The sequence below is a fragment of the Leptosomus discolor genome, chromosome 7, assembly GCF_034619465.1.
Source record: "Leptosomus discolor isolate bLepDis1 chromosome 7, bLepDis1.hap2, whole genome shotgun sequence".
Taxonomy (NCBI): domain Eukaryota; kingdom Metazoa; phylum Chordata; class Aves; order Leptosomiformes; family Leptosomidae; genus Leptosomus; species Leptosomus discolor.
Window position 1 is genome coordinate 55,404,632 of NC_141397.1, and position 26,586 is coordinate 55,431,217.

Here is a 26,586-nt window from a genome sequence, read left to right on the forward strand (position 1 = left end):
CGTGCTACACATCCAAACACACTAACAAAGGTTGCAGCTAGACTTGTCAAAACAGTTAAAAAGATTTAGGCATCCAGCTAGTACCAGAATTGATGGCATTTGGGCACCTAAATTTAACTTTTCTGAAAACTGGAGCCTACACATTTCTTTATTGCTTGTCCCATTGAGTGCAAAGGGAAAACTGAGGGTAGGGTTAACTACATAAGGATTTCAAATCCATCATAAGGTTTCCCTGTTCTTTTATATATATATTTTTATATATATATAAAAAGCATTATTATTATTATTATTTAGCCACCTGGGGCAGGGGGGAACAGGAGCTATTTAAAACTAGTTTCTTAATTATTTAAGCATTAGTCCCCAACCTCCCAAATCACAATACCTCTATCACAGTAAGGAGCATAACATGAAAACGTGGTTGCTGCCACTGACAATTCCTGAGTCTCTCCTTTGCAGAACTTCAGCCCAAATTTCAGGATAATGACAGCTTGACACATATACACTCCCCAGCAACACACACACAGCAAGTAGGACATGCCTCAGTGGCCTCAGACAAAAAAAAAGAAAAAAAAAAAAAAAAAAGAAAACAACCCCAAACTACCAACCAACAAAACTTGGAGAAACCATCCAGAAGAGCCTGAGGAGAGGGAACTATCCACTTTCCATGGAGAAGCAACTACCGAGGAGTCCCTGCCCAGTATAAACCGAATCAAAATATCCATCCCATAGCTGAAGGAGATCTCTGAAACCTGGCAGTGTCACACGCTGGATACTTGAAGGCACATTTGCTTTGTGTTTTGGGAGAGAAATCCAGTTAACAACAACACACTGCAGCTGCAGGGCTGAGGGAAAGGAGGTGACACTTGGTATCTTTCCTCTGTTCCTGTCCCATTTTCAAGGTTCATGGCTGGCATGAGCTGGTGATCTAAGCAGACACATTAACATCCCTGAGTGAAATGGCACCGTTTGTGGCCTCTGAGACTTTGTCCTCAAGCACCATCGCTGGTGTGTCTGTAGTGACTGCTGTAGTGTCTATGGCAGGCAGTGGATTCAAGCCCTGTGATAAGATCTGTTGGATGGTTTTCCGCAAATTGGGGTGCAGCTGGTTTTGGGTCTGGTAAAAAATTTCTAAGGCAAAAGACTTGAGGGTGCCAGTGCAAAGGTCCTCGTAAAGTGGAATTGTGTACATCCGAGACATCTGCAAAAAAGGAAAACTGCATAGTATCACTTCGATAAAAGTCAAGATGTTCAGCTCTTCTAGAGCTACACTCCAACAGCCCTGAACTACTTCAGACTGGAGACAAGCAACATATTTCTTCAAAAGACAGCCAAATCTATTCTAAATAAGTTTAATGCAAAGATTTTTATGAATGACAACAAAAAATTTGCTTTCTAAGACTGAGCTGCTTCCACAAACCACAAAACTATCTTTAAAAGGCCAAGGAGAAGAGGCCACAGTGAACATATGCATTAACCTTTTGCTCCTGCACAATAAAAACTACTGAAAGGAATTCGATGAGCCCTAGCCTTGCTTGAAGTGTAAATATTCAATCAATCAATCACATGATTTAGTAGTGTGAAAACTTCTGGTCTGGAAAAGCCAGGGCTGCTACAAAGCAACACAAAAAACGCACTGGGCAGAGCTGGGACAAGGGTACTGAGTTAGGCTAGAAAAGCAGAGATATCTGTAGGCATTTCAAATTCCATCTGCCCGTTCCTCCCCACCCGCTAGCAGGTGAGCCATGCTTAGCCCCTTCGCAACACACCTGGTCTACACTTGGCCAGGAAGCAGAAGTTCCAAGGTCTTTCACGTCGCATGTCTCATGCACATGTCTCATGCACTGAGAGGTGCAGTGATTTTAATCCAGCAGTTAGTACCTGGTTTTCCAAGAAGCGACGGACTTTGTAAAGGTCTGGATAATAGTCATTTCGGACTACAATCTGCAACCAGCGGATACGGATCTCTGCATTCATGGAGTCCAGCTGAGAGGAGTAACATTCCGAGAGCTTTTTTATCACCTCTGAAGAGAGCACATACACAGAGAAAGAACTAGAACCTATTTTGTCAAGTTTGAGGGTTATCAGAGCATAACGAATCATAAAATCACAGAATCATAGAATGATTTGGGTTGGAAAGGACTTTTGAAGATCATCTAGTTCAACCCCTGTGCCACAGGCAGGGATGTATTTCACTAGATCAGGTTGCTCAAAGCCCCATCCAACCTGACTTTACATGAATGATAAGGTCAACGAGGGATAGGGCTCTTTAGAATTCAATTAATTATTCCAGGAATATTTTTTCTACTGTCCTGATAGAGTACTCACCATGTGGCAGTGGTGATCCATCCAGCAATCTGTCCAAGAAAAGCACGGTTTGGAACGTTCTCCATTTAGTGAGGTCAACACTGCTGGCAGCAGCAGCAGAGTCCAGAGGCTCTGTGGTCCAGAGTTTGAAGAGCGTCTCCACTGGTCTGGTCAGACTGGATCCCTGAGATAAGTCTGGCTCAGCTAACGGAGGTCCTGTAGCATTGAGCCAACGTTCAAACTCCAGTCCTGGAATGAGGAGCACCAAAAATGTCGAGCAGGAGTCTCTGCAGGTGGCTTGACTGCCTCAAGGTTCAGGACTGCTTCTAACACAGTTAAGAGAGGTTCTAGCGATAGCAAATCAGACCAGCTTATAGATACAGCAACATAACAGTCTTAGCAGTCTCATCAGGCTAGCCTATGCTTCACCTGGAAGAGTGCCAGCAACACCTCTCCAGATTTAACCATGAGTTTTCTAGACCTCAACATTACAGTGAGTAAGTACAAGAAACACACGTACTCTCAAGGCAGCCAAGCTAACAAGTATCTATGATCAAACTATGTTCTAATGTAAGATTTTTTGTGCATGCATTTCTCCTCCTCAGAATTTTGAAGAAGAATGAAGAATATGGGGAAAACCTGCTTCATTAGAAAAAAAAAAAAAAAAAAAGGAGGCGTGAGGGCTGACTAAACTCCTCCTATCCACCAGCAAAACCAAGCAATTTTAATTCATTTATGCAATCAACAACTTAAAAAAACCCCAAAATTCTCCACAAGCAGCAGAGCTAGCAGAGCCTGGTTTCCAGAGCTCTTCCCCTTGACCCTTTACCACCTCAGCACTTTCCTAACCCTTGGCAACACTCTCTATCCCACACCATCCACCCTAAAACTCCCCTCTCCCGCATCCCTTGAATATTAGCCAGGCAAAAGTTAGCACGTGCTGTGGTTCACTCATTAGCCAACCAGCGGGCCAAATAAAACATAAAACTGCTGAGCTCACGCTGCAGCTTTTCCCACAGTAGGCTCACTCACCTACATCTCTCCACAGGCAGTTTCCACGAAGCCTGTAGGAACCTAGAATCCTTAAGAGCTGTACTCCACTGCCAGTCTGGTTTAAACTGACCACTGGGCTCAACAATTACTTGCAAGGATGGACACATAGCAGGATAACGTCAGTCTCATTTCTTTAAGTGGGCTAATAAGCACCTAGTTGATTACAAACCTTTCATAAATCCACCCACAGCTATAGACGGGGGGATATAAGGAAGAATGGAACATTATGGAAGAGATTTTACATGCATGGATAGGACCTTGGAAAAAGTTTCAGTTCTCAAAGTACGTTTTCTGTAACTAAAATAGATGAAATTTCAAAGCGTGTTCACCTTTTCCTTGCATTTGGGCATGTGTATATCTCACAGGCATTGATCATTCTGTATACAGTGCAAAAGATGAGTTAATGAGAAAGTTAACTGAGGGCCACTCAGCTAATTAATGCCGAAATTGTCAGCAATTTAAGATGTTCTCATTCCCCAACATGGAGGCAGTAACAATAAATCACCACAACCATTTCTATCACGAACATCTGGTTATTGCCAAAGGGTTTTGTTTGCCTTAGCTTTTTCTTATATATCCTCCAAGCCAAGCACAAAATTTATTGTCCAAATATTCTACAGTGTTTACAGTTAACTAAGTAAATCTCCTACCTGCTTTGCTCTCAACACATTGCTCTTTCAGCTCTGGAAAAAAATTCAGGAAGGAATCCAGAAGATCTTGAGCCACAACGCTGGTAAACTTGTACTTCTCGATGTAGGCCTGAAACAGCAAAAAGGATAAATTATGGCTAGGAGAAAGACAGCTTCCTTTCAACGTATAAGCACTGCATGCAATAAAAAAATTAGTGATGGAAGAGTGAGAACAAGTGTTTGGAAGGTTTAAAAAAATATTTTAAAAAAAAAAAAAAAAATCAAGAAAAATATTCTCCCTCCCCCGCCAGATGAGGAAAGCACCATAACAAGAAAAAAACTGGGTAGCTGCAATACATTGACAGCTGAGTACAGGGTTTTTTTTTCTGATACAGATCACAGATACATTAACATATCAAGGGCAGGAAGGTTTCCTCATACTTGACACTAGTGGAAAGTCAGCTGGTCACTAGTCACTATCAGTGAACAGTACAAAGTCACACGTACAGAACTAACGATGAGAGAAAGATGGAATGGGGGATGGATGGGAAAAGGAGATGAAAAACATGCATGCAGCAAAAAGAAAAAGCAAGGAGCTGTGTCACTTTTAAAAAACAAGTCATAGAATCATGAATCACAGAATGGTTTGGGTTGGAAGAGACCTCAAAGATCATCTAGTTCCAACCCCCCTGCTGTGGCAGAGACACCTCCCACTACACCAGGTTGCTCAAGGCTACGTCCAACCTGGTCTTGAACACTGCCAGGGATGGAACATTCACAGCTTCCTCAGGCAACCTGTGCCAGTGTCTCACCACCCTCAGGATGACGAACTTCTTTTCTTCCTTTTATCTAGTCTAAACCTGCCCTCTCACAGCTTCCCACCATTACCCCTCGTCCTGTCACTGCAGGCCCTTGTAAAAAGTCCCTCCCCACCTTTCCTGCAGGCCCCCTGCAGGTACTGGAAGGCCGCTCTAAGGTCTCCCTGGAGCCTACTTTTTTCCAGGCTGAACAAGCCCAGTTCTCTCAGCCTGTCCTCATAGGAAAGGTGTTCCAACCCTCTGACCATCGTGGTAGCCCTGCTCTGGACTCGCTCCAACAGCTCCATGTCTCTCTTGTGTTGGGGGCTCCAGAGCTGGACGCAGTATTCCGGGTGGGGTCTCACGAGGGCAGAGCAGAGGGGGAGAATCACCTCCCTCAACCTACTGGCCAGGCCTCTTTTGATGCAGCCCAGGACACGGTCGGCTTTCTGGGCTGTGAGTGCACACAAGTCAATAGCTAACATAACTTTCTACAGGTTTTGCAAACGTGCTCCAAGGCACCAATCCCACCCCAATATAGGAAACGCACACCCTTTGTCACCTTGACTAAAAAATTCACAAACTAATCCTTTTTAGAGTTGAATGAAGTCACATCGCTCCAGCCACAGACAATCTATGCTGCAACAGCTTTCTAATTATTTGGAGCACAGAACAAGAGGTAAGAAAAATGTACTGCTACTCTGTATTTGGCACCTCATAAGCTCAGAATCTGAGAAGAAAGAGCATGAGCACATTCACTTAAGAGAAATCTTGTAGAAAGAATCATCTAGGTTGACAGACAGGCCCACTCCGTTCTTCCATCTCAGACACACTTGTTTTCAACTTTACCCCTGTCAATTAGCCACAGTGACAAAACCTAAAACAAAAGAAAAAGCAGCTGTAAATCTCAAGAGAAATACATGCTTATTCACACTTACTCTTAGAAAGGAGTCAAAGTGTCTTGGGTCACCACAGAGCTGGGATAGGTAGTAAACAAAGCAGTAGCCTTTCTCATAGGTGAAGAGGTTCATTAAATTACTAGGATTTACACCTGAAAGGAAAAGACAACTATGTTATAAAATGCTCTCATAACGATACTAGTTTCCAGCCCTTCAGATATACAGACCCCTTAGAGATCACCGAGTCAAGACGTAGTGACTTAAAAACACAACAAGCCTGTTGTCAGTACACTTCATTTACTGCAGTAAATTAAATGGAAGCAGTCCGAACACGCAGGCTGAAAATAAATAAATAAATTTTTAAAATCATTGTAAGCTAAGTATTAATTCCCAACAGAAGAAGTCACTTCAAATTAGAAGTCACTGAACACACACCTGGAAATTGAAGATTAAATCCTTCTCACTCAACAGGACAGCAAATACATATGTTTATCTGCATGCTTATGGATACATACATAGCTCTTACATGAACACATAAAAAGAGGAACATTTAATAGCACAGGATTTTATATGGTATTTCCAAATATTTTCATTATAAACTACTTTATTTTACATGCTCAGAAGCTCAAAACCACACAGCTTTCAAGGCAGTTTTTCAGGGAGTCTGGTCTGTTCTTAAACAGAACAATATTTATAAAGATGAGTTAGCCAACTTTGAAGAAAACTTCAAGGCAAGTTTCCTTATTTACTTTTAGACAGGTTTACAAAGCAGTATTTCTTTTTTCTTTCTTTTATAAAGCATATGTAAAAATTAGTCTTTTTTGGTCTCTATTCCAGCATCAATATACAGAAATTTTGTGTACAGCAGCTTCAGCCAAAAGCAATACCTGGCTCCAGTTTAACCTGAAGCTTGCTGACCGGGTTGTCTTCTCCAAGGAGCTTCATCTGTCTGTGGAGAGCATCAAGGCGGAATGCAGTCTCCAAACATGTGAAGGCAGCTCCTACCCCAGAAAGAAACTTATTAGTTGTGGGAAAATGACTAGCAAAACCTGACCTGTGTAGAAGCAGCACAGCTACGAAATAAAAGCTACTGAAGGCGTAAAAGACCAACAGCAAGACAGAATCACAGTAACGTAACGGCAGAGAAACTTGAGTGCAAAACCTCCTTGCAATCTGAAATGAAAGTCAGAACCTGCAACAGTGCATTTACTCCCTCCGATTATGCAGCAGACTGAACTGAAAAACAAAGCAGCAGGAAAACTATGCTAAAGTTTACATCCTTAACATCATCCTATCCGTTCTTGCAAGATAAGCAGAGCAGCACTGGAATAAGTATTGTACAGGTAACTTTCAAGGAGCAACCAAGTGCTACAAAAGAAGTAACATCACTGGTAGAATAGTAGACACACAATTCCACATTCAGTGCCAAGGCTATTACTAAGAAAATGCCACCTCTTGGGTGAAGACACAAAAGGATTAGATTTAGTTGCTCTATTACAGATCCTGTGGATCTTTTTTAAGCTCTATCTAGCATCCTGCCCATATTGTATCATACAGTTTTCACTTCCACTCATTAGGATTTCTTTGACAGACTGGGTAGGCTACTCTTTCTCTTCTAACTGCAGCATAGAGCTGTGGAAAATGGATTTTCAGATTCAGAAGATACTCAACATCCAGCACTATCAACACTTTAGCTTTCTGCTAAGACTTCAACTTCACAATAGGGCTTGTTATATAGATACAATCTCAGAGCCTTGATGTACATACACAGGAATCCGACAGAAGCAAAACGAGAATTAAGAACCATGATGTACTTGGAAGACAAAAGAACCTGTACTGGCAGAGAAAAGGGTGGATGTGCTTCACAGGGGAAAGCAAAAACTAGGAGAGCTAGTGTTAAGGGCAATTACTTCAAGCTACAGGGAGGAGGATTAAGCAAGATCCAAGAGGTGTGGTAGCCAATGGACTCCAACTTCTGTAAACAATGTCATTACAAAGATGCCTTTTTACTAACAGCAGAAGATACTCCAGAAATGACGTCAGAAATGGCAAGACTTAGATCAGAGAAACAAAATTTTATCTTAGAAACAAAACAGAATGCAAAAAGAGCTTTATAAAGAAAGGCAGAGGGAAAGGCATTTCTTAGTTTCCTGAACAACCACTTCCTGAAACAACCAGTTCTAAATTTCAAGAGAACGGACCAAAATCAGCAAGGATCTTGTCCTATGTCAGAGTGACAGACTAAGAGGGGATAGAGAACAGGTCAATATCTTCTGACCTATTCACATCATCGTCATGTATAACATGACTTATAAGAACAGTCCTAACCACTGAGAATTACTCAAAACAGCTTTCAAAGGCATTTAGTATACATTGTAACAACTCCATATATGCTCAGAACACTTCCTTCCCTAAACTTCATTATCATCAGCTCATCTCCAAAACCAATATACATGAATACAAACAAAGGCATCCTTCTAAACACTCTCACTGCCAAGATTTCCAGGAATTTTTCCAAGATTGTTTACACGGACGTGTGAGAATACACATGGTACAGGCTTTTAAGAACATAACAGGACAAACTAGAGAAGTGTATGTTCCCATTATTCTTTCAATAAGAATCCAATTAAATTGAAAAGCAATAGGAATTATTTACATTACTTATTATTACATACATTACTTATATATTCTAAAAACAGTGCCATACAATTGACCTGTGAAATTCACTGACACAAGCCAAGGCAGGGCCGTACAATTCTACAGGAAGCCTCAAGCACATAAACAGACAGCTATGCAGATGTGTACTTTTTTTTTTCCAAGTGCTATTGCCATCTTTCCAACATTAGGGAGCTACTAACTCATCAGGATTAGAAAGACACTTGTTCAGAGGATAGTTATTTCACAATGTAACCATGATACATCTGTCTCTGAAGCATCCTCTGCTCCCCTTGCTCTGACATACGAACCTGCTTGGTACCCACAGTAGTTTCAAAGTCCCTACAAACACCCTTACAACGCTGGGCTAGCACACCTCACTCAAAGCCCCTATTCCTGTTATCAGGTGTTGATTCCACCCAAAACCAAGAAAACACCAGACTCTAAGCGTCTAAGATGTTCAATGCAAAGTCTGGGGCTGCGTGTATTCCAGAAATAAAATAATAAAACCAGCTTCCTACAGACTTTTGAGCCCCCAAGGCAAATACTCTATGCAGCCAACCCTCAATTAGGCATAGCACAAGGAGAAACATCTCTGCATCTGTACCATAGGTCTCAGTGGTGATCCGGCGCTGCGCGTACGTGGCGAGCCCCTCGCTCAGCCACATCTCCTCCCATGTAGCATTGGTGACTGCGTTTCCAAACCAGCTGTGGGCAACTTCATGAATGACATCGATGATCAAAAACTCATCGCTCTCCAGGATGGAAGAGATGATGAAGGTCAGGCATGGGTTTTCCATGGCAACAATAGGGAAGGATGGAGGAAGAAAAACAATGTCATATCTAAAATTAGGGAGAGAGAAGAAAGGAGAGAGGAGACAGGAGATAAGTAAATTACAGCTATTTCAAAAGACACACACAGTAACTTTTTTTTTTTCTTTAGGCAAGGCTCCTCTGAGTCTTTTTTGTGACTTCAGGAACAAACTTTCTAAACCAGTAGTGCCTAATTCTTCTGATCAGGGGATCACAGAGTTTATTCTGTTGGCCAAGCACCTGCTTACGTTTGAACATAAAGACTAGACAGTCTTTTCACGTGCAGCAGATCCAGCACTTCCCAGAAGCACCACGCTCCCTTCACACATGCAAACTCATCACAAGTGGTACATCTGAGACCCAGAACCACTAAGTTAACTCTACATACACTACCACATACACAGTGCCGAGTCCCCAGAGGCTTCCAGGAGAGAGAGAGAGGCTGGGAAGCTATCAAATTAATTAATTTGATTTGGTGTACCTGCAGTGTCAGCAAAATGACTCTAGTCTGTCTGCTTCAGAATGTTTGTTTTGTTTTCTAAATTTCTCCCCCAACGACCAGCACTGGCACACTGGGCTGTGTTCTCAGATTCTTTCAAGCAACATTTTGTAAGTTAACAACAACACGTTCTTCCTGCTTACCTTTAGCAAAGAAATATAGGAAGCCTTTGTAAACATTTTCTCCCATCTAAAGAATGAAAGCATTCTCTTAATACATAATCAAGGTTAACTTCAGAAACTATTGTTTTTAGGGACTAAGACTCTCAATGAGTCTGTACTGAGACAGGTTTTCAGCATCCTCAAGCATACCACAATAAATATATCACATGTCAAGTACCATATGTAGAAATAAATAAATAAATTAAAACTGCCATACATTTTAAACAGTGTCCAGCCCAGCGTTGGACTTGCATCACAAAACACTACAGTATGAAAAACCTTCACTCCTCAGGGAAGATCCCCTGTTTAGAAACCTCCAGTTCTGCCCACCATACCAGGCAAAACCCCACTGTGCCTCCATGGTCCTCTCTGCCACTTTCAGAGACAAAACTCCACAGAGTTTGTTTCCAACAACTACAATGCTGCCAGCTGGGAGGCTCATTTGTCCTGCTATTGCTAGCGTAGGCAGAAAGCATGGTAATTTCTCAAGATTGTTTTATTTTGTTCCCAGTACACATTCCTGGGAGACTTATTAAACTCACCTTCCCCATATATATGGGCCATACAGGCTCTCTGCAGCAGTCAACCAGCGCTCAACAATGCCAGAAAGCTTGCTGATGGCTGTTGGCAGCAGGCAAGGCTCTGCCCACACTCTGCTCCTGTCAGAAAACAGAAAACATCAGGTGATACTTCAGCAAACTGAATTATCTCTTAGAAAAAACAGCCTGACTTCTTACCACACTTCCATGTATGGTAATAGTGCTAAGAGATCTCACATCAGACTCAGGCCCTCTTTAGGCTAACACTCTAAGGATACATGGCAAGAGATAATCAAAGATCCCTTAAACGAGGCAATGGGACAAGTAGCTGCAATGACTACAGGGGACACTAAGCAACATTTATGAAAGAGGAAAATACCTTTTCCAGCTCAGTGCCATGAATTTCTTTCCTCCCAACTAAACCTCAAACTCTGAATGCTCACAGCTCATGGTCCCACTGTTCCCTTATCAATGACTCAACGTATTTGCTACTTATAACATGAAGCACTGTACAGAGGCACAAAAAGTGGAATCAACTCACTGCAAATCTTACCTTGGACCTATGTCTGCATGTATAAGGTCTCCTGCCACCAGGGCCACTAGGTAGGCAGGAACTGGATATTCCATGTAAAATTGATACACACCTTCCTCTTCTAAGTAGGTACTTTGGGTGGCACTCATCAACACCTGTATGCCTGCTGGAGCCTGGAAGACCAACATCATACACATCAACTCACTAGATGATCACAGCTCAATGACTACACCACAGATCTCTTGTTTTTCTCGTCTATGCCTGAGGATGCATATTAAAAGCAGTAATTTAGGTAACACAAAATATAGTATTTCCGTGAGGTTTTTATACCACAATCTACCCAGCCCGTAAAAACATACCAACCAAAAACACTAGTCCTCCTATATTGCACGGGTTCTTATGCCAGCTGCCCCAAAACTGTCCACATTTCAAATTATTTCATCTATGCAAAATGCAACATTATTTGATGCTGCTTTCATAAAACTTTGGGTTTTTCCTTTCAATAATTGATAAAATACAGTTGAGTGTTATCATCAATAACCACTACTGGAAGTGACCAGCCAAATTCTCTCTTTCATATTATACATTTCATTGTTACTCTTTCAGCATTGAGTACGGGGAAGGCAAGACCTAAGCACGACAGGCCACAGAGTTGCCTTTGTGACAGGTACCCTGAGAACCACAATGGGATCTAGAAAACGAAGTATTTTTTATAACGCTAAATGTCACAATTAATATTTTATGTCATATGTACATAAACAATGTAACTATGCTTTCACAAGATAACAGCAGCTAAGTGCTCTGTGAGCCATTCATAGCCATTCGGTCACTTACCTTGACAGTAGCTGAATAGGTACATTTGACTGCTGGGGTGTCAAAGCAGGGGAAGAAAGACCGGTTACACACTGAGTGGCCCTGCGTGAAGACAAATGGCTTGGCATTGCCATACGTCAGTTCTGGATCCAGCCACCAGATCTGTTGAAACATGATGTGAGGAAGAGGTGAGGGAAAGGGACAGAATCAAAAGGATGAACTGCCAAAAAAAAAAACCTGAAATCAAGAAGATTGGAGGGGGAGAAGAAACACCTCAGCTGTTTGGCTGCCCGGACGAACACCTGGAACAGGGCACATTTCCATTTCTAACAATACATCCTTCTACTCCTGTTTATCCGCCATGACTTCTCAGAGTAATTTCTTACTGTCTGAACACTGAGTGGTGCCACACTCAGTGTCTTCCAGCCACTCGCTATTCCTGTTGTATCAATTTGCTTGGTTGATAACAAGTCCTAACAAACATCTGCACAACCTTCTTCTCAGAGGGAGCACTCTGAATATCTTCATGTTTTTAATTCAACACGAACAGGAGTAGTAGGGGTCAGGTAACACAAGCTGAAAAAAAAAACCAACCAAAAACAAAAACAAAAAAACCCAACCCAAACCCACAAACCAAAAAACCCTGAGGCTGAACAGTGTACACAACATTATCTCTGACCTTGCCCTGCTGGCTGAAGCATCAAAGGTTTTGACACTATGCACAAAAAGTTGGTATATGTAAGAAACATCTGGTCAATGACACTGGAGGCCTCTTTTTACAGAATGGTTAAGGAGATTCTGGGTGGTCACACAGAAAAACAACAACAACAAACACCATTGAGCACATCACTTTTCAGAATCAAACAGCAAATAAATCATGAGTCAGACCCTCAACAAGTAATTAAAACAGATTAAGAATAATATGAAAAAAGTGCAGTTATTTGTCTTTTTGTTTTTTCTGTTTCAGATGTAATGTTTATGCTTTCACATGCTCCCTGCCTCCAGCTTTGAAATGTAGGAACAATTTTAAATAAGGAACTTCTTATAATCCTAGAACTCTGGAGCTGAACTTTTACAGAAAATATCAAATATCATGAAACTTGTAATAAAGTTGGAAACACTGGACGGTCAAGCACAAGGAATAAAACTCCTGAGTCCGCTGACTTCTCAAATCAAAGCAACCAACGAATCTGAATTCAGGGAACAGCAGTTAGTGCAGACACTAGTTAACTTCTGGTCCTCAAGAGAAAGCAACAAAGGCTTACAGAGGAGAAGCCTGGATACTATGTCTGCTCTCGTTTTAACAACGTATTCCAATCCTGCCTCCTAGTTAACCTCTCTGTGTTCTGGAAGTCAAAGTTTTCTCCCTCTCTCTCTGTCCTATAAGGTCACTCTTTGTTATCTTCTTCCCTTGCCTTCAGACCCTTTTCCTTAGATGCGAGTGTGCTCCTCTCCCAAATCATCCATTCGGCAGCACCCCTGGGGATCAGTGAAAGGTAAGGAACAGAAACAGACTGTCAGCAGCTTTCAGTTATTCCTATAGAGGTTCACTCTTCCACTGGCAAATGTTGGGTTTTTTTCAGGTGGGAGGCATTACAGAACTAAAAACCTTTATCTAGAAGTAAAATTAACCTCAGAGCAGCACTCTTACCTTGAAATTTGTTTTAAGATTACTCTCTTCTGTTTCAAGCCTGTTAGGCCAGAAACATGCCTAAAGCATGACTTCTGACGAACCTTGCCTCACTTACACCACGAGGGCTAAGGCTGTGTGACTGTTCAAATCCACGTGCTGCACTTCAGTGTATCACTGGCCAAAGCCCTAGGTCACAGCTGAGGTGCACTACACAGCTACAGATTTCCATTCCGTGGATACCTGCATTTCATGGCACTGAGTATCGTCTCTGTGATGTGACGTTGTGGAACTGGAGACAATCATTCCAGAAGGCATTTGGGGACACGTCTCATTAAAACCCACAGTTTGAAACTAATAGCTTCTGCCCCAAACACACATTCACATAAAAATGCAAGTGCTATATTTTAATCCAGGGTAGTAGTTTTCTAATGATGCAGGAAGGAGGCTCAGAAATTGAGCTTTTGAAGACCTGCCCCAACACCAGCTTTTAAAAACACTCCTCTGGCTTTGTGCTCCTATCACAAAAAGTCTGACTGACTACCCGTATCACTGGACCTGCTGAAGAGACTCACCTTCAAAAGGTTTCTGTTTCATTTGCTTTTTGAGGGACAGAAAAGGCTAACACAGAAAACAGAGAGACAAGACACCACCAGACCTAAGCTGCAACACTACAGTAGGAAGGAAGAAGGGTTGACATACAATGTCTTTAGAGAAGAGAGATGAGAAGTTCTCCCTGACCAGCACAGGAAGAAAACATAAGCAGGAAGCAAAGGGGAACTGAGAAGCCGATTCTTGTTTACAAGGAACGCCATAAATTAAGGACAACTTATTTTCAACCAGTGTCCCTTTATTTGACATTTGGTTGAAGTTAAATGAAGCACCAGCCCCACAGGCCAAGAGGGAAAACATTTGCAGAGCATGAAGTATTTTTTTCCCCTGTTTCCTAATGTCTGCAGCTACATGACAAGCCTCCGTCTCTCTTTCCAGATGCACTTGGAACAATGATGAAAGTTATCCTGAAACAATATAAATAGATCTGTAATATAAATAGACCAGGCCACGCTGCCGGACAGAGGCAGGACTATGGACTGGGGAAAATGAGTATAAGCAGCATCCCCGAAAGGAGTGCAAGGAGGAGGGTGCTGCTGGGGGTGGGAGGTGGAGCAGTACACAGGGACAGAGCAGTGTTTGGGGCCACCATCTCCTCTGCATCCAAATCTCTCCTGTGTTCCCCTCCGGAAATATACATGATGTCATCACAATGCTCAACATTTTTATCTAGTTTTTCATGTATACAGGAGAGCTGTTTTACACATTAAAGCTGTTCTACGATGTATTTCAAGTAAAAAACCACGCTGCTTAGTTCCTCTGCTGAACAGAGGGTTTAGGCAGTCCAGGTTTCCCCCTGCCCACACACTGCAAAGAAGCTCACACTTCATAAGGCACCTGCCAAGAATATCATTTTTATTGCCTTAGATTATAATCTTTTACCTAAATCCGGCAAATGACAAAGGCAATTAGCTAAGCTTCTTTCAGTTTTAAATCTCTCCATGTTTCTACCTGCACTATTGATAAAGCTCCCGAGAAGAGCTGCAACATCACAGCTTCTGTTCCAGACAAACAACAAGCCGTCCGCCTGATGGCAAAGTAAGCTGCACACCTGAGGTGCGGAGGATTAAGGCACACCTGGACAGCAGGTCGCCCCAGGAGGACTGAGGAATCAGGACAAATCTAATGGAAAGATGGGGACACTTCCAGCACTGCAAAAAGGGCTGCCCTTTGTGCTAAACCCTGAAGATGAGGAAAAGCTACCATTTTTTATACCAGAACACAGAGCAGGTTTGCATTTAAGGATGTCATGGAAAGAAAATAGCACTAGTGTTAACATGTGCACTGCCACATCAGAGCTGTGACACACTGGGCAAGAGACAGACGCAGATTTTTCTCTCCAGTGAAAGTGAAAAAAAAAAAAAAATCTTATGAAAGAGTATTTGTAGGACCAAGAAGCAAGAGGTGAGGGAAAAGAAGAGGAGGAAAAGCAGGACTACTGTCACTGACATGCCTGATCAGTGCATGCCTTCAGCCCACACCATGAAAGATACACAACATTTATGACAGTCTTGCTTCTGATGCAAACTGGTGACGTACCAAGCATATGGTTTCCTAACAGCACAGGGAGCTGGAATGCTCTGTGAAAGGCAAATTTAATCTCTCAGCTGTCTCTCAATGTCCATCAAACAACCAAAGATCTTGGCTCCTTCCTCCACAGAAGAAATAATGGGACAGACAAATAACATATCCAGATGGCTCAAACGAAGTATATCAAGGCAATAGGTTTCCAATTTTAAACAGACTACATACTATCTCTGCTGCTGATCTTCTTGCCAACACATCCACACTGCACTGTAATATGAATTTATTGTTTTATAGGTCCCACAAGTATGCTAAGAGTCGCATAGAAAATAAACCCTGACCTAAAGAGATTACATGCAGAGAGAGGCCAAAGAAAATAGAACTTTCGGAAGAGAGAGGTCTAACACTGTAAGGTTTCTTCATTTATGCAGAGAAAAGCGACTGAGAGCAAACGTACTAGATGCGAGTATAAACCAGTTCACCCTTACACACACGGGTTACTCATCCTATTTAAATGCAACGCTGGGCTGAAAACCAGTGATGACAGACAGCACTACAATAGCACAAAATGGCTTTGGATCCAAAAAAAAAAACCCCACAGTTCAGCGTGCTGAGCATGACGGGCTACAACAGGTGCTACTCGAGGACAAACAGTTTGCCAGCCCAAATGTACAATAGTGAGCAAGGAAACGTGGTACCACTTATGCCAGTGAGCACGCCTGCTTCTGCTTTTCAGTATCACTTCAAAAGGGCAGTGCGTGCCCCCGACACTGTAACCATCAATGACCTTTTGACACGAGTCCTTGTAGCTTCATTTCAACTGAAGCAGTACACGCCATTAAAGGTACAATAAAGATTTCAAAAGACAGGATGAGGAATAGCTAGTTCATGTCTGATGCAGGGGAAGCAAGACAAACAGAGGGCATGGAAAGAACACCCTGCTCTCAGCATCCTCAAAAACGTAACGTTCCTGCTGGATTGCGTGCAGGGCCAAGGAGGCAACACGCTAACGCACGGTGAGACTAAGTGAACATCACGGCAATCACTGCCCTGCACCTTCCAGTGGTTTTCAGATCACTTCTAAAGCCGAGTCTCAGATCAGTGTTCTGTTACATCTGAGATCAGTTCTCCACAGACACGCCAGGAGAAAGCACAGGCTAGGCTAACATAAAACCGTTTGTTCAGAGGAGGAAAGTACGTTATTGTGTACTTCGGGAGGTACGGCTCAGCCAGACCAAGAATGATTATAGAGCACACAGCAACACCAAATTAGCTCTAAAGCCTTCCCACCATAAACAAGGCACAGAGTGGACAAAAGAACCAGGTTTCTTCACAAAATCTTGAAAAAAAAAAAAATAAAGAACCCAATCTTCTGAAGACGCTGTGGGCCCTGAAAGGCATCTCTCATGTGCCTCTTCAGTGCAGAAAAACTACAGCAGAGTATTGTACACCGAAGTATTAAAACCAGGAGCTCCAGAGGTGAAGAGGAACAATATCCTCACTTACAAGTAGATCTGAATTTTAAAAGTGTGAGAATTCCACCTCATTTTTACACTTTTAAGGAAGGACCAGCGTGATAAAAGGTCACCATATAACTAAAGGAAACTTCTGTCAATAAAAACCTTCACGTGGAACTCACTATTCTGAGGAGGCAAATGTATTAAGACTATCCAGATCATTCTGAGGACGAAGTTACTTTTGTGAGCTTCAGTGTAGTACTAAAACTAGAAAGAAAAAGATTCAGCAAACTCACTGTATTCTGTAACAGCTTCCTTTATAAAGAAAGGCCTAGTATATACTCACTATTGAGTTATTTTGCATGAAACCATTATGTTCAATTCCTGCCCTTGTTAAGTACACTGTAATAGTCAAAGAGAGCCACAGATTCACTGGTTTTGACCAATGCAACGGCCATACCAAACCAGCAGGCTGAGAGTCAATTCCCTTAGGCAAGACAGAGACATGAAAGCTGCAAGCTTCTCAAAAAACATTCCTTTTGCAAATAGATTCATGAACCACATGATGAAAACCACGTTAGTTTCATTGCCAACCTCAACAGCCCATACAGTAACAGAAAGAACCAATGTTGCAGTGATAACTTTGTATTTTCACTGTCTAACTTCTTAAAAACACAAGATCTGCTAGACAGCACCTACAAGGCTACAATCAAAGTGCTTCTAAACACCAGTGGTCTAAAAGAAGGGACAGAATTTACAATGCATCTCACTACTGAAGAAGGCTAATCCACACGGACACGGAAGCACCTTCCGTGGCCACATCGCAATGAATGTTTGGGGCCATTTTTCATCCTTTTTTCCAGCAAATAACTTATAGGAATATGAAGAATCTCCTCCTGCTCCTCTCAAAGCTCCTGACCACAGCTCACTGGAACGTCAACCTAGGCGCGCAAGGCCTGATTTTGTAAGCACCTGGCAAAACCCACAGGGGAAACTCCTGTATTTGCAGATTACGTCACTTGTCCCAAAGAATTCAGTCGAGGCAGGAGTTTCCCAATTTTCATGCTCCTCACCAACAACTGCAATGCCCTTAAAGGAAGAAAAAACTTTACCGTGGTTGGGGAGGAACAGCCTTGGAGGCGATAGGGGATGGAAGGAGGACGGCGGGGTCGGTATGAGCGGGGCGTGGGACGACGCAGGGCTCGGTGGCAGCTGTCGGGTGACCGGCACCGCCGAGTGCTCCTGCGAGCAGGGGACAGATGCTGAGCTGTCAGGCGAGGAGGAAAGAGGCAGCAGAGGGACGGGGACATAAAAGGAGCGGCTGCCAGTGAAATGTCTCCCGCTGCCTTTGCTGCGGGGCCTGGGCGCTCCCTCGACGGTCAGTCGCAGCAGGAAGGAAGATGGGAGAAAGGCACGGGTGGCACTGGAGGGCCCCGCCAGCCGCCCCGCCGCTCGGTTTCCTATTTTCTCCCCCCATCTCCGCCCCTCCCCGGGCCCCGCCGCCCCCCGCAGCACGGTACTCACGGCGGGGCCGTCGGCCGTGGTGTAGCGGACGATGATCTGGAAGGGCTGGTGCGGCTGGAGGGCGGCGGGCAGGGAGACGGTGAGCGACGAGCCGTAGTCGGTGAAGGGGTCCACCCTGAAGCCAAGCGGGCAGGCGGCGCTGGGCGGCTGGGCGAAGACGGGCAGCGGCGGCGGCGGCTCGGCGGCGGGCGGGGGGCTGGCGGGCGGCTCCCCCGGGGGGGCGGCGGAGGGCAGCGGGCCGGCGGCGATGCAGGGCGCCGAGAGGAAGGTGGCGGTGGAGGGCGGGCTGGCGGCGCAGGGCGGCGCGCAGGGCGGCGGCGGCGGCGACGGGCAGGGCGGCGGGGGCAGCGGGGCCGTGGCGACGGGGGCCTCGGCGGGCGAGAAGGCGAAGGAGCAGGGCGCTTCCCCCACCGCGGCGCGGCGGTAGGCGGCCGAGAGGACGTGCAGGGCCGGGTGGACGTCCAGCACCAGGGCGCGGGGCTGCGGCCGGAGGGCGCAGAGCTCCAGCACCAGGCAGCCCGCCAGCGCCCGCGCCTCGGGCCGCAGCTCCAGCCCCAGGTGCAGGTGGCGGAGGCTGAAGAGCTGAGAGCTGGAGGCCGACGCTACGTCCGGCGGCGGTTCGGGAGGCGGCGGTGGGGCCGGCGGCGCCTCCGGCCCGGCCGCGGACCCCTTGCGGCAGCAGCACAGGCCGGGCGGCCGCGGAGCCGGAGCCGCCATGGAGCGGCGGAGGAGGAGAAGGAGGAGGCGGCGGAGGCGGCGGCTGCTATGTGAAATCCATGGGCGGGCGGGGAGGAGGGAGGCCCCGGCGGCCGGAGCGACCGGGGCGGGGAGGGGGGGGAAAGGGCCGCGCAGGCCCCGCGCGACACCGGCCGAGGGAGCGGAGGGCCCGGAACAGCCAACGGCGGGCACGGCCGCCAGGCGGCGCCGCGCGGGACGGCGGGAGGAGGGGGGGCGCTCGAGGGCAGGCCCGCCCCGCTTCGCTTCGCTCCGCCCCTCCCCGCCCGCAGGCTGCGCACGCACGGAGCGGGGGGGGAACTCCCCCCCCCCCCCCCCCCGCCGGCAGCGGGGCGCGCGCACCGGCGGCCAGGTGCGGTCGTTACGCGCGCGCCTCCCTGCGCAGGCACGCGCTTCCCGGCGAGCGCTGCGCGCGCAGCCGGGCCCGGGGCGCACCGTGCGCGGGGTCTTAGAGCCCGCTCCCGGGGGAGCGGTGGGTTCCCCGCACCGGGCACTGGCCCTGGGCCGTGCCGTCCAGGCCGCGCTTCTGCCAGGAAAAGCTGGACCCGGTGGCCCTGAGGTCCCCTCCGACCCGGTACGCCGTGAGTCCATCATCCCCCCGCTCCTGCTCGGGGACGGCCCCGGGCGCGGCTGCCTGTTTCCCGCGGGGTTCCCCACAGCCAGCGCTGCAGCCCCGGCACTACCCGAATCCTTCATTTTCGCCCCCCCCCCTCGACAAACCGCCCCGAACCCGCCACACCACGGCCCCCAGCTGGGCTGCTGCCTCCACCGCCATCCCACCGGTACCTGTTTGGCTTCCTCGATCCTGCTCCGTCCAGCTCACAGCCTAACCCCAAACAGCTTCCCTCCACCCGCACCCCATACACCCCCCTTTTTTAATCCCCTCCCTCCCACCTTGGCTGCCCGCAGTCGCCTGCCTCCAACATTCCAAACTGCCCCCAGCTCTGCTGGGACGTGCTTTACTCCTCCCCAGCCCTCGAGGCAAGCAATCGCACCCCTGCCTTCCTAAATCAGAAAGGACAGAAACCACAAAATTACCATCTTTGTACAACCGCTTGTTCCTCTGCCCGGCAATGGCAGGAGACATCAAGGTGGAAAGAAGGAGCTGCGCTGGGAGTCACCGTGATTTGAACTCCACGCAGCCCAAGAGGGGCGTACGGGAAATCTCTCTGCCCCACATAGTGACGCTGCTGTTACGCTTTGCCTACCTCAGCCGCCTGATGAGTCTCCAAAGGCACATCTTTTAGATAACACGGGAACATTTATTACATGGCTGTGGGTTTAATGAACCCAGAGTGGTACATTCTAAAAGCCCCCAAAGCCTTACACTAGCAACAGCAGCATCGGCACCAGTTTTCGCTGTATCGTCACACTCGAGGCAGAAAGTGCGGCCCCAGCACAATGTGGCTGCTGTCACCAGCTGAACTAAGGGTAAAACAAATCACAGTATTATCCCAGACCAACCTGAAGCTGGGACTATAAAGAAAACCTTTGTGTGATTGCTTACATACAGTAAAACACGCACTACAGTTGCAGTAGAAAATAACAAGGCAGCATTCAGGAAAGCTCTTTGGTTGATGAGGGCATTACAGCCACCCTGCATCTTCTCAGGATGTTCTTTTGAAGCACCTTCAAGGAGTAATTTTGTCTTCACCCAATCCCCTTTTAAGAGAAACTTTCTGTCCTTTTCTTTCCACATCCTCCTTTCATAAATCAAATATATCTTTTCCTTCTGATACCTTCTCTCACTCACACCATTTGCCTTTTGGAATAATTGTGCTTCCTCAAACTTTGTTCCCAGCAATGTACTAAGACTGCTTCATCTCCCTCTGGCCTTCCTCTAGGAGCAGTATGCAGATCGCAGCCCCAGCAGCCTCAGGATCTGACCCTGCACGATCTTCACCGCAGGCAATGGTAAGGTCTCCTCAGGTGTTGAAGGCAGCGCAACTTCAGGGCCTGACTTTGGACTTCGTTACACAGATCAAACTGCGCATTAACTCCACTGGGCGATTTTAGAAGGATCCTACCTGCATTTTGGTTGAAGTCCCAAGCAAGTGCAATGTTTCCACTCATCGGGTGGGTGAGATGAGCTGGAACACATTCTCCCTAGGACTCTCTAGGCTTCTGGTAATAAATCAGGATCAGCTGCACTCACTGCATTTGGACAGAATAAGCAAAACTGATGCAACTGAAATTCCTGTAGGTAATAGAGCAAACCAGTTATCTCAGGCAAACCTCTCCCACATTGCACGCCTGTTGGTCTTGGGCCACAGCCCTTGCTCTATACTAAGAAGGACTGTGTTATTTCCATGCTATTTTAGGTGGAGATCTCTTTAAGGAAAGCCTCTGTCCCAAGCCCACAGTCTTATTTTACTCCTCACAAGAGAAATTCTCCTCTGGCATATCAGACTATAAATTCTAAAGCAAGTTCTAATTCCTGATAATTCCCATCATCATCCACCTCTCATAGAATAATGCTTCAAAGATATAGGTATGTCAGTCTCATTCATAAATACTGATGTTTCTTCCTTCCACTTCAGTGACAGGGCCCTGGGCCAGGTCTCAGCTTGTTCCTGAGGTTCAGGACAAAAGCCAGTAAAGAAAAAAAAAAACTACACACCACACCCACAACCTACTGCTACCCATGTGAGAAGCAATATTTCTGTACTGTCTGTGAAACAAGTGCCAAATGAAGCAGGTAAGGGATTACAGCAGAAAGAACATTTCCCTCTGTCAGTCTGTCTCCTCAATTCCAAAGCAGCAATGCTGGAGCTAAGGTTTAACAAATGGTTGAGCTAATCCCTGCTGTCCACAGGTGACTGTTCACCTGCTCCATCACCAGCCCTTGTCTGACACCTTGTTGAGCTATTTCAGCTCACTAAAGCAGCAGGAAAGTATTCACCTTTTTAGGAGAGCGTAACTGGGAAGCAGCAGTTTGGTGCAATCAATCTTGAGCACAGTTTCCTCTCATACCTATGCTGGTGTTACAGTTAGCACCTACTGAAAAGAGCAGCCCCACTTCACCTCCCTTCCAGGTGTGCCTTCCTGTCTCCTTCTTTCTACAGCATTCCTGCTTTTGGAGGTGAGCTTTCTGCAAGTTAGCTTTCTGCTCTGGGTGACTGCTGGACAAGGCAAGAGCCAGTGCTGGCATCGGGGAAGTGGAAGGAACTCCCAGCCTGGAAGAAGAAGGAGGACAAGATCAGGATGGCTCCCCTTTTGCTCAGACTGCCATTAGCTCAGCCTCAGCTGCAAAATTAAGCCACACTCTGACCCCAGCAGCACTTGAGAACCAGTACATTAGCCCTTTTTCTTCAAGGGAAATACTGAAATTTGTGAGGTAAACTCAGTTCCGCAGGGCTCAAGACAATCCTGTCTTTGACAGAGTTGCACATGACAACTGACTGAACTGTTTTAACCACAGGCTTCGGCAGATGCATTTCATGCTCTCTCCCTCTACCCTTAAGGTATTCAGCCTTCACATTCTACCCAGCTCTACTTTTAGGGAAGAAACAGGGCATTACCTCTTCGGCCTATAACCCCTGCTCCCTTGTGCCTCTCTCCAGTTTCTTTTTGCCCTCAAGTTTGTGATCAAAAAAGAACCCCCTACTTAGCTGGGTGTTTTTTGGAGAGAGGGCTATTACTTCTCCCTTTCCGAACCACAACATACAGTCACTCTTTTCCTTGAATTGAGTAACATTGAGCAAGGCAGTGGCCAGGCCCCCACACAGAGCAAGCTTGGGTCCAGGCCTGTCAGCAGGGTAAGATCTGTGCTAGTTAATTCTTGCTTAGGACAAGACTTACTAACGAAAAACTACAACAAATGACGCTTTTTGTGCTACCTTCAAGCTACAGTCTAAGCTCTGTTAATGCCATGATTTGCCTGTGCTGTTGGTAGTGGAAATGCTTGTTGCTGTGACTTTGCAGTCATGTCACATGGTAAACAGTAACTCTTGCAAGTAGAGCACATGGAAATATTTGAGCCTAAGAAGGATCTTCTGTATTCTGTCTGACCTCCCCCCTTGCTACTTGGCTTGAATACTTGCAGTATAAGTTATTACTCCCTGTACTACTCAACACAAACATACTTATATTGCAAGCCACCCCCCATGCTGGAGGGCAAAAAATTACCCACTACACTTTTAAAGAAACACTTCCACTCTGAAGGAAGAAAGACCTATGTGGTACATAGACAAGAAAAAAAAGAGACCAGCCTGCAAAAACTGTTCCCTTGGGCTCAAAAGGGTGAGAAGTGATTTATGTGCCCAAAACAAACCACTTAAGCCAATAAAATTTACAAAACCCAAAATAGTTTTATTTACTTTTTCGTATTTCTGCCTCAATGAGACATTTTGCAAACATGCTAAGGCTACAAAATGTCCAAGTTGACAAAGACATGCAACGCTGACCATTCAATAAGTCACGGCTATTATAGGAGCGACCGTGCCCACCCGGGCCACAGGTCCCGTAAAACAGGGATGGTGTACAGTGATCATGGCAACGTACCACGCAGGACCTAGTAACCTGAGGTAGGTCTCTACAGTAAGAAAACAATGTCCTACACCAGTGTTACATCCTGATCAACAGGAACCTGTTTAAAGTTCCAGAAGATGTGGGGTGGGGGACTGTTTCCTTAACAAGTGTGCAATAAAGAAACAGGAAATACTGATGTTGTTTAACCTTAGTATAAGTGAGCAGAACAAAGAGTTAGTGTGTTATCCATGCCAGTGAAAGCCAACCTAAACCTCTGAGGAGTGTTAGCAGCTTCAAGATAAAGTCGTCAGTCGGCTGAAGCAACTCTGAAAAGGCTTTCCTACTAGCATACACGGTATGATTTGAACCTTACGATTAGTTTGTTACAGATCATTCCACGAACAGTTAGATTTTGGTTGTGTTAGATCAGCGAAGCAGGAAGAGCTTGGGCTTGCTTGCATTAAAATAAAACCTGCTGATACAGTAAGAAATACTGTATCAGGACACTGAGAAAATACAAGGCCTTAATGTGACCCAGAAGTGGTTCTCCGCTCGGGAGATCACTAAAACCCCTGCTTTGGGAAAGCATCAACGGGAAGCAGCAGCCGCTGCCGTGGTGAACATTAGCGATGCTCCAAATAGCTTTGATAAATTACAATGCAATAGTTACACCACAGAGCTCTTCTCCCCTGCGCTAGACAACAAAGATGTGACAATAAAGGACGCTATTGCAAAGCTTCACTTCCACTCAGACACGCAGAAAATCCGGCACTAGGAAAAGACCAACTGTAAAAGACAAAATGGCGTCTGATACAGTCCGATAACAAAGCCAGATCTCTGCTACCGTAAACTGTACAAAAATGATAGAAAAGAATATGCACTGTTATTAATACAGTGCTTATTTTAATATAAAATAAACAGCTTACATTTCCACTGTAAATATAGGCTATATACAGAATTATGTATAGATATAGCTACATGTATAAAGCTTCATTATAGGCCTCTGATACAGTTATAACTATGGCTCCCTGAGCCATTTGTAGAGTGCATTTAATAACAAAAAATTAGTAATATGATTATGGAATAAATACAATAATAAAAACATGAAGAATGCTTCTGACACAGTTTAAAAAACTCTCTAGCTTGACACATTGTGCTAAAAATTAAAAGATGAAAAGGCAATAATCTGCTTGAAGGAGGAGAAGGAAGAGCTGGCCTGCCACAGGCAGAGAGTGTAGCTCTCCAAAATTAAAGTGACTTTGCCCTGAATTTTAGCCCTTGACAGCAACCTTGTTCTCTGCAGCAGCAAACATAGCATAGAAGCGTGAGTTCTCGTTGGCCAGAAGGGCAGACGGCGTGTCGAATTCCACTACCTAAAAGCAAACAAGGCAGGTAAAGTATGTCAGTAAAATCCAGCAGAAAATGGATTCCCACCCCTTGGACTTGGGACACAGTAGTAAAGAAGCCAAAACATGGCATTTGCCCATAGAGGAGACAACGGGCAGTACAAGTATGCACGTTTATGCATACATACTGTAACCTGGGATGCTTCAAACTAGCTCAGACAAACACTGGAACTACCCAGTAGGAAGCAATCTCTGGTGGCTCTGGCAAACAGGGGCAGATGCTATGGGTTTTTGCCTTCTCTACCTTTAAGAGCCTTGCCGAATGTTCTTACATTTGATTTTACTGTTTATGGCTCCCACATGGAAGCCTGAGAAGTGGGTAAAGTACCTCTCCTATGCCTGTTTGATAGCACAGGGCATTATGAAAGTAATGGGAAACTGCTACTGAGCCCCAGCACAGATGCTTACTTTATTACCCATCTCAGAATTAACCTACAAAGGGAGTTCTAGAAACACTTTTAAAAGAGAGCCTGTTACACTATGGTACTTTCTTGGAGTGCAAAAGAAATCTCGCCCTCTTTGATCTTGTCACGGTCAGGCAATAACTGATCTATTGGAGTATTATTACCAAGGATGTGAATTAACACAGGTAGAGGATTTTCTACCCTACAATGCTAGCTGTTCCTTCTGTTCAGCCTGCACATATGGCACCACCAGGCTGCAACAGAAATTGTAGCCACAAGAGTCTTTCTGCTTACCTGTCCTTGTGTTAGCACCATGATCCGATCAGAGCCCAGCACCGTATGCAGGCGATGAGCAATTGTTAACATAGTGCAGTCTGCAAATGCCTCTCTGATAGTCTCCTGAATCAGTAAGTCTGTCTCTGTGTCCATAGCAGCTGTGGCTTCATCCAGTATCAAAATCTGAAAGCAGCACATAATCCTGCCCGTTAGCCATAGTAATGCTTTCCCTCCCTGAACACAAAAATATGTGGAGTGGGCAGAATTACCGTGACCAAGAGCTGTCACAACTGGCAATCCTTACAGAGCTGTGGTCACAAAGGTAGTTCTTACAAGCACCCTTTTAGTTTTCTTTATGCAATTGCCTTCAAAGTTACCCTCTGGATCACACTTACATTTAATGGTCACATCCTAGAGCCACAAGATATTTGGGTTCTGACCTGGGCCTCAAGTTTCCACTACTTTCAGTTTTACATTCAGCAGCTAAACCTCAAATACAAGTTTTACTGGTAAACTAATCTGATGCATCCTTGGCGGTGACATTCCTTCTGGAATGAGTCAATACCAACCAGGCTTATTAGCTTTCTTATGATGGAAAGAACTACTCTTCCTCTCAGATTCAGACATAAGCTGATTTGGAGTGGTGTCTTGTCAAAGCTAAACTAGATTTGTTTTGTGCAGGTATATTTTAGTGGAGCACCATGTAGAAGGAAAGTACTTGGCCGACATTCACAAAAAGGTGGAAGCAACAAAGAATCTGATGCATACCAGTAACAGGACACTGAAATGATTAGGCCAGCCCGACTTCCTATTATTAACTCTAACAAGCAATACCCTTCTGACGGCAGGGCATT

At 45.3% G+C, this 26,586-nt stretch overlaps 2 protein-coding genes across 3 annotated transcripts in view; both read right to left on the reverse strand.

Annotated features, from left to right (window-relative positions):
• Positions 1-773: 773 nt before the first annotated feature.
• On the reverse strand, positions 774-19,158 carry RNPEPL1 (arginyl aminopeptidase like 1). The gene is made up of 11 exons (XM_086467706.1): positions 18,442-19,158; positions 11,716-11,856; positions 10,903-11,054; positions 10,353-10,469; positions 8,945-9,180; positions 6,570-6,683; positions 5,722-5,834; positions 4,008-4,116; positions 2,326-2,553; positions 1,879-2,021; positions 774-1,198 (listed from the first exon to the last, which is right to left on the reverse strand). The coding sequence occupies exons 1-11, from the start codon at positions 19,156-19,158 to the stop codon at positions 926-928; spliced, it is 2,343 nt and encodes a 780-aa protein (XP_086323832.1). The 3' UTR covers positions 774-925.
• Positions 19,159-21,781: 2,623 nt separating this feature from the next.
• The window catches only part of ABCC5 (ATP binding cassette subfamily C member 5), a 56,581-nt gene continuing 51,776 nt past the window's right edge, over positions 21,782-26,586 (reverse strand). The window contains exons 23-25 of one of the 2 annotated variants that reach the window (XM_086468050.1): positions 25,751-25,915; positions 24,936-25,019; positions 21,782-22,352 (exon numbers count right to left, since the gene is read on the reverse strand). In XM_086468050.1, the coding sequence (XP_086324176.1) occupies positions 22,275-22,352; positions 24,936-25,019; positions 25,751-25,915 (327 nt within the window). In that variant the 3' untranslated portion in view covers positions 21,782-22,274. Of the gene's footprint in view, positions 22,353-23,466; positions 23,765-24,935; positions 25,020-25,750; positions 25,916-26,586 lie in introns of those variants that run through there. The other variant, XM_086468049.1, reaches the window with a different exon arrangement.

What these genes read in the sequence shown, in the direction of transcription:
- RNPEPL1 (XM_086467706.1), bottom strand. Translation starts at nt 19,158, where the DNA reads ATGGCGGCTCCGGCTCCGCGGCCGCCCGGCCTGTGCTGCTGCCGCAAG. An exon ending in GGCCCATATATATGGGGAAG is followed by an intron (nt 9,181 to 10,352) that starts GTGAGTTTAATA and finishes CCCTAATTTTAG; the next exon opens with ATATGACATTGTTTTTCTTC. An exon ending in TGGATCACCACTGCCACATG is followed by an intron (nt 2,022 to 2,325) that starts GTGAGTACTCTA and finishes TGCTCTCTTCAG; the next exon opens with AGGTGATAAAAAAGCTCTCG.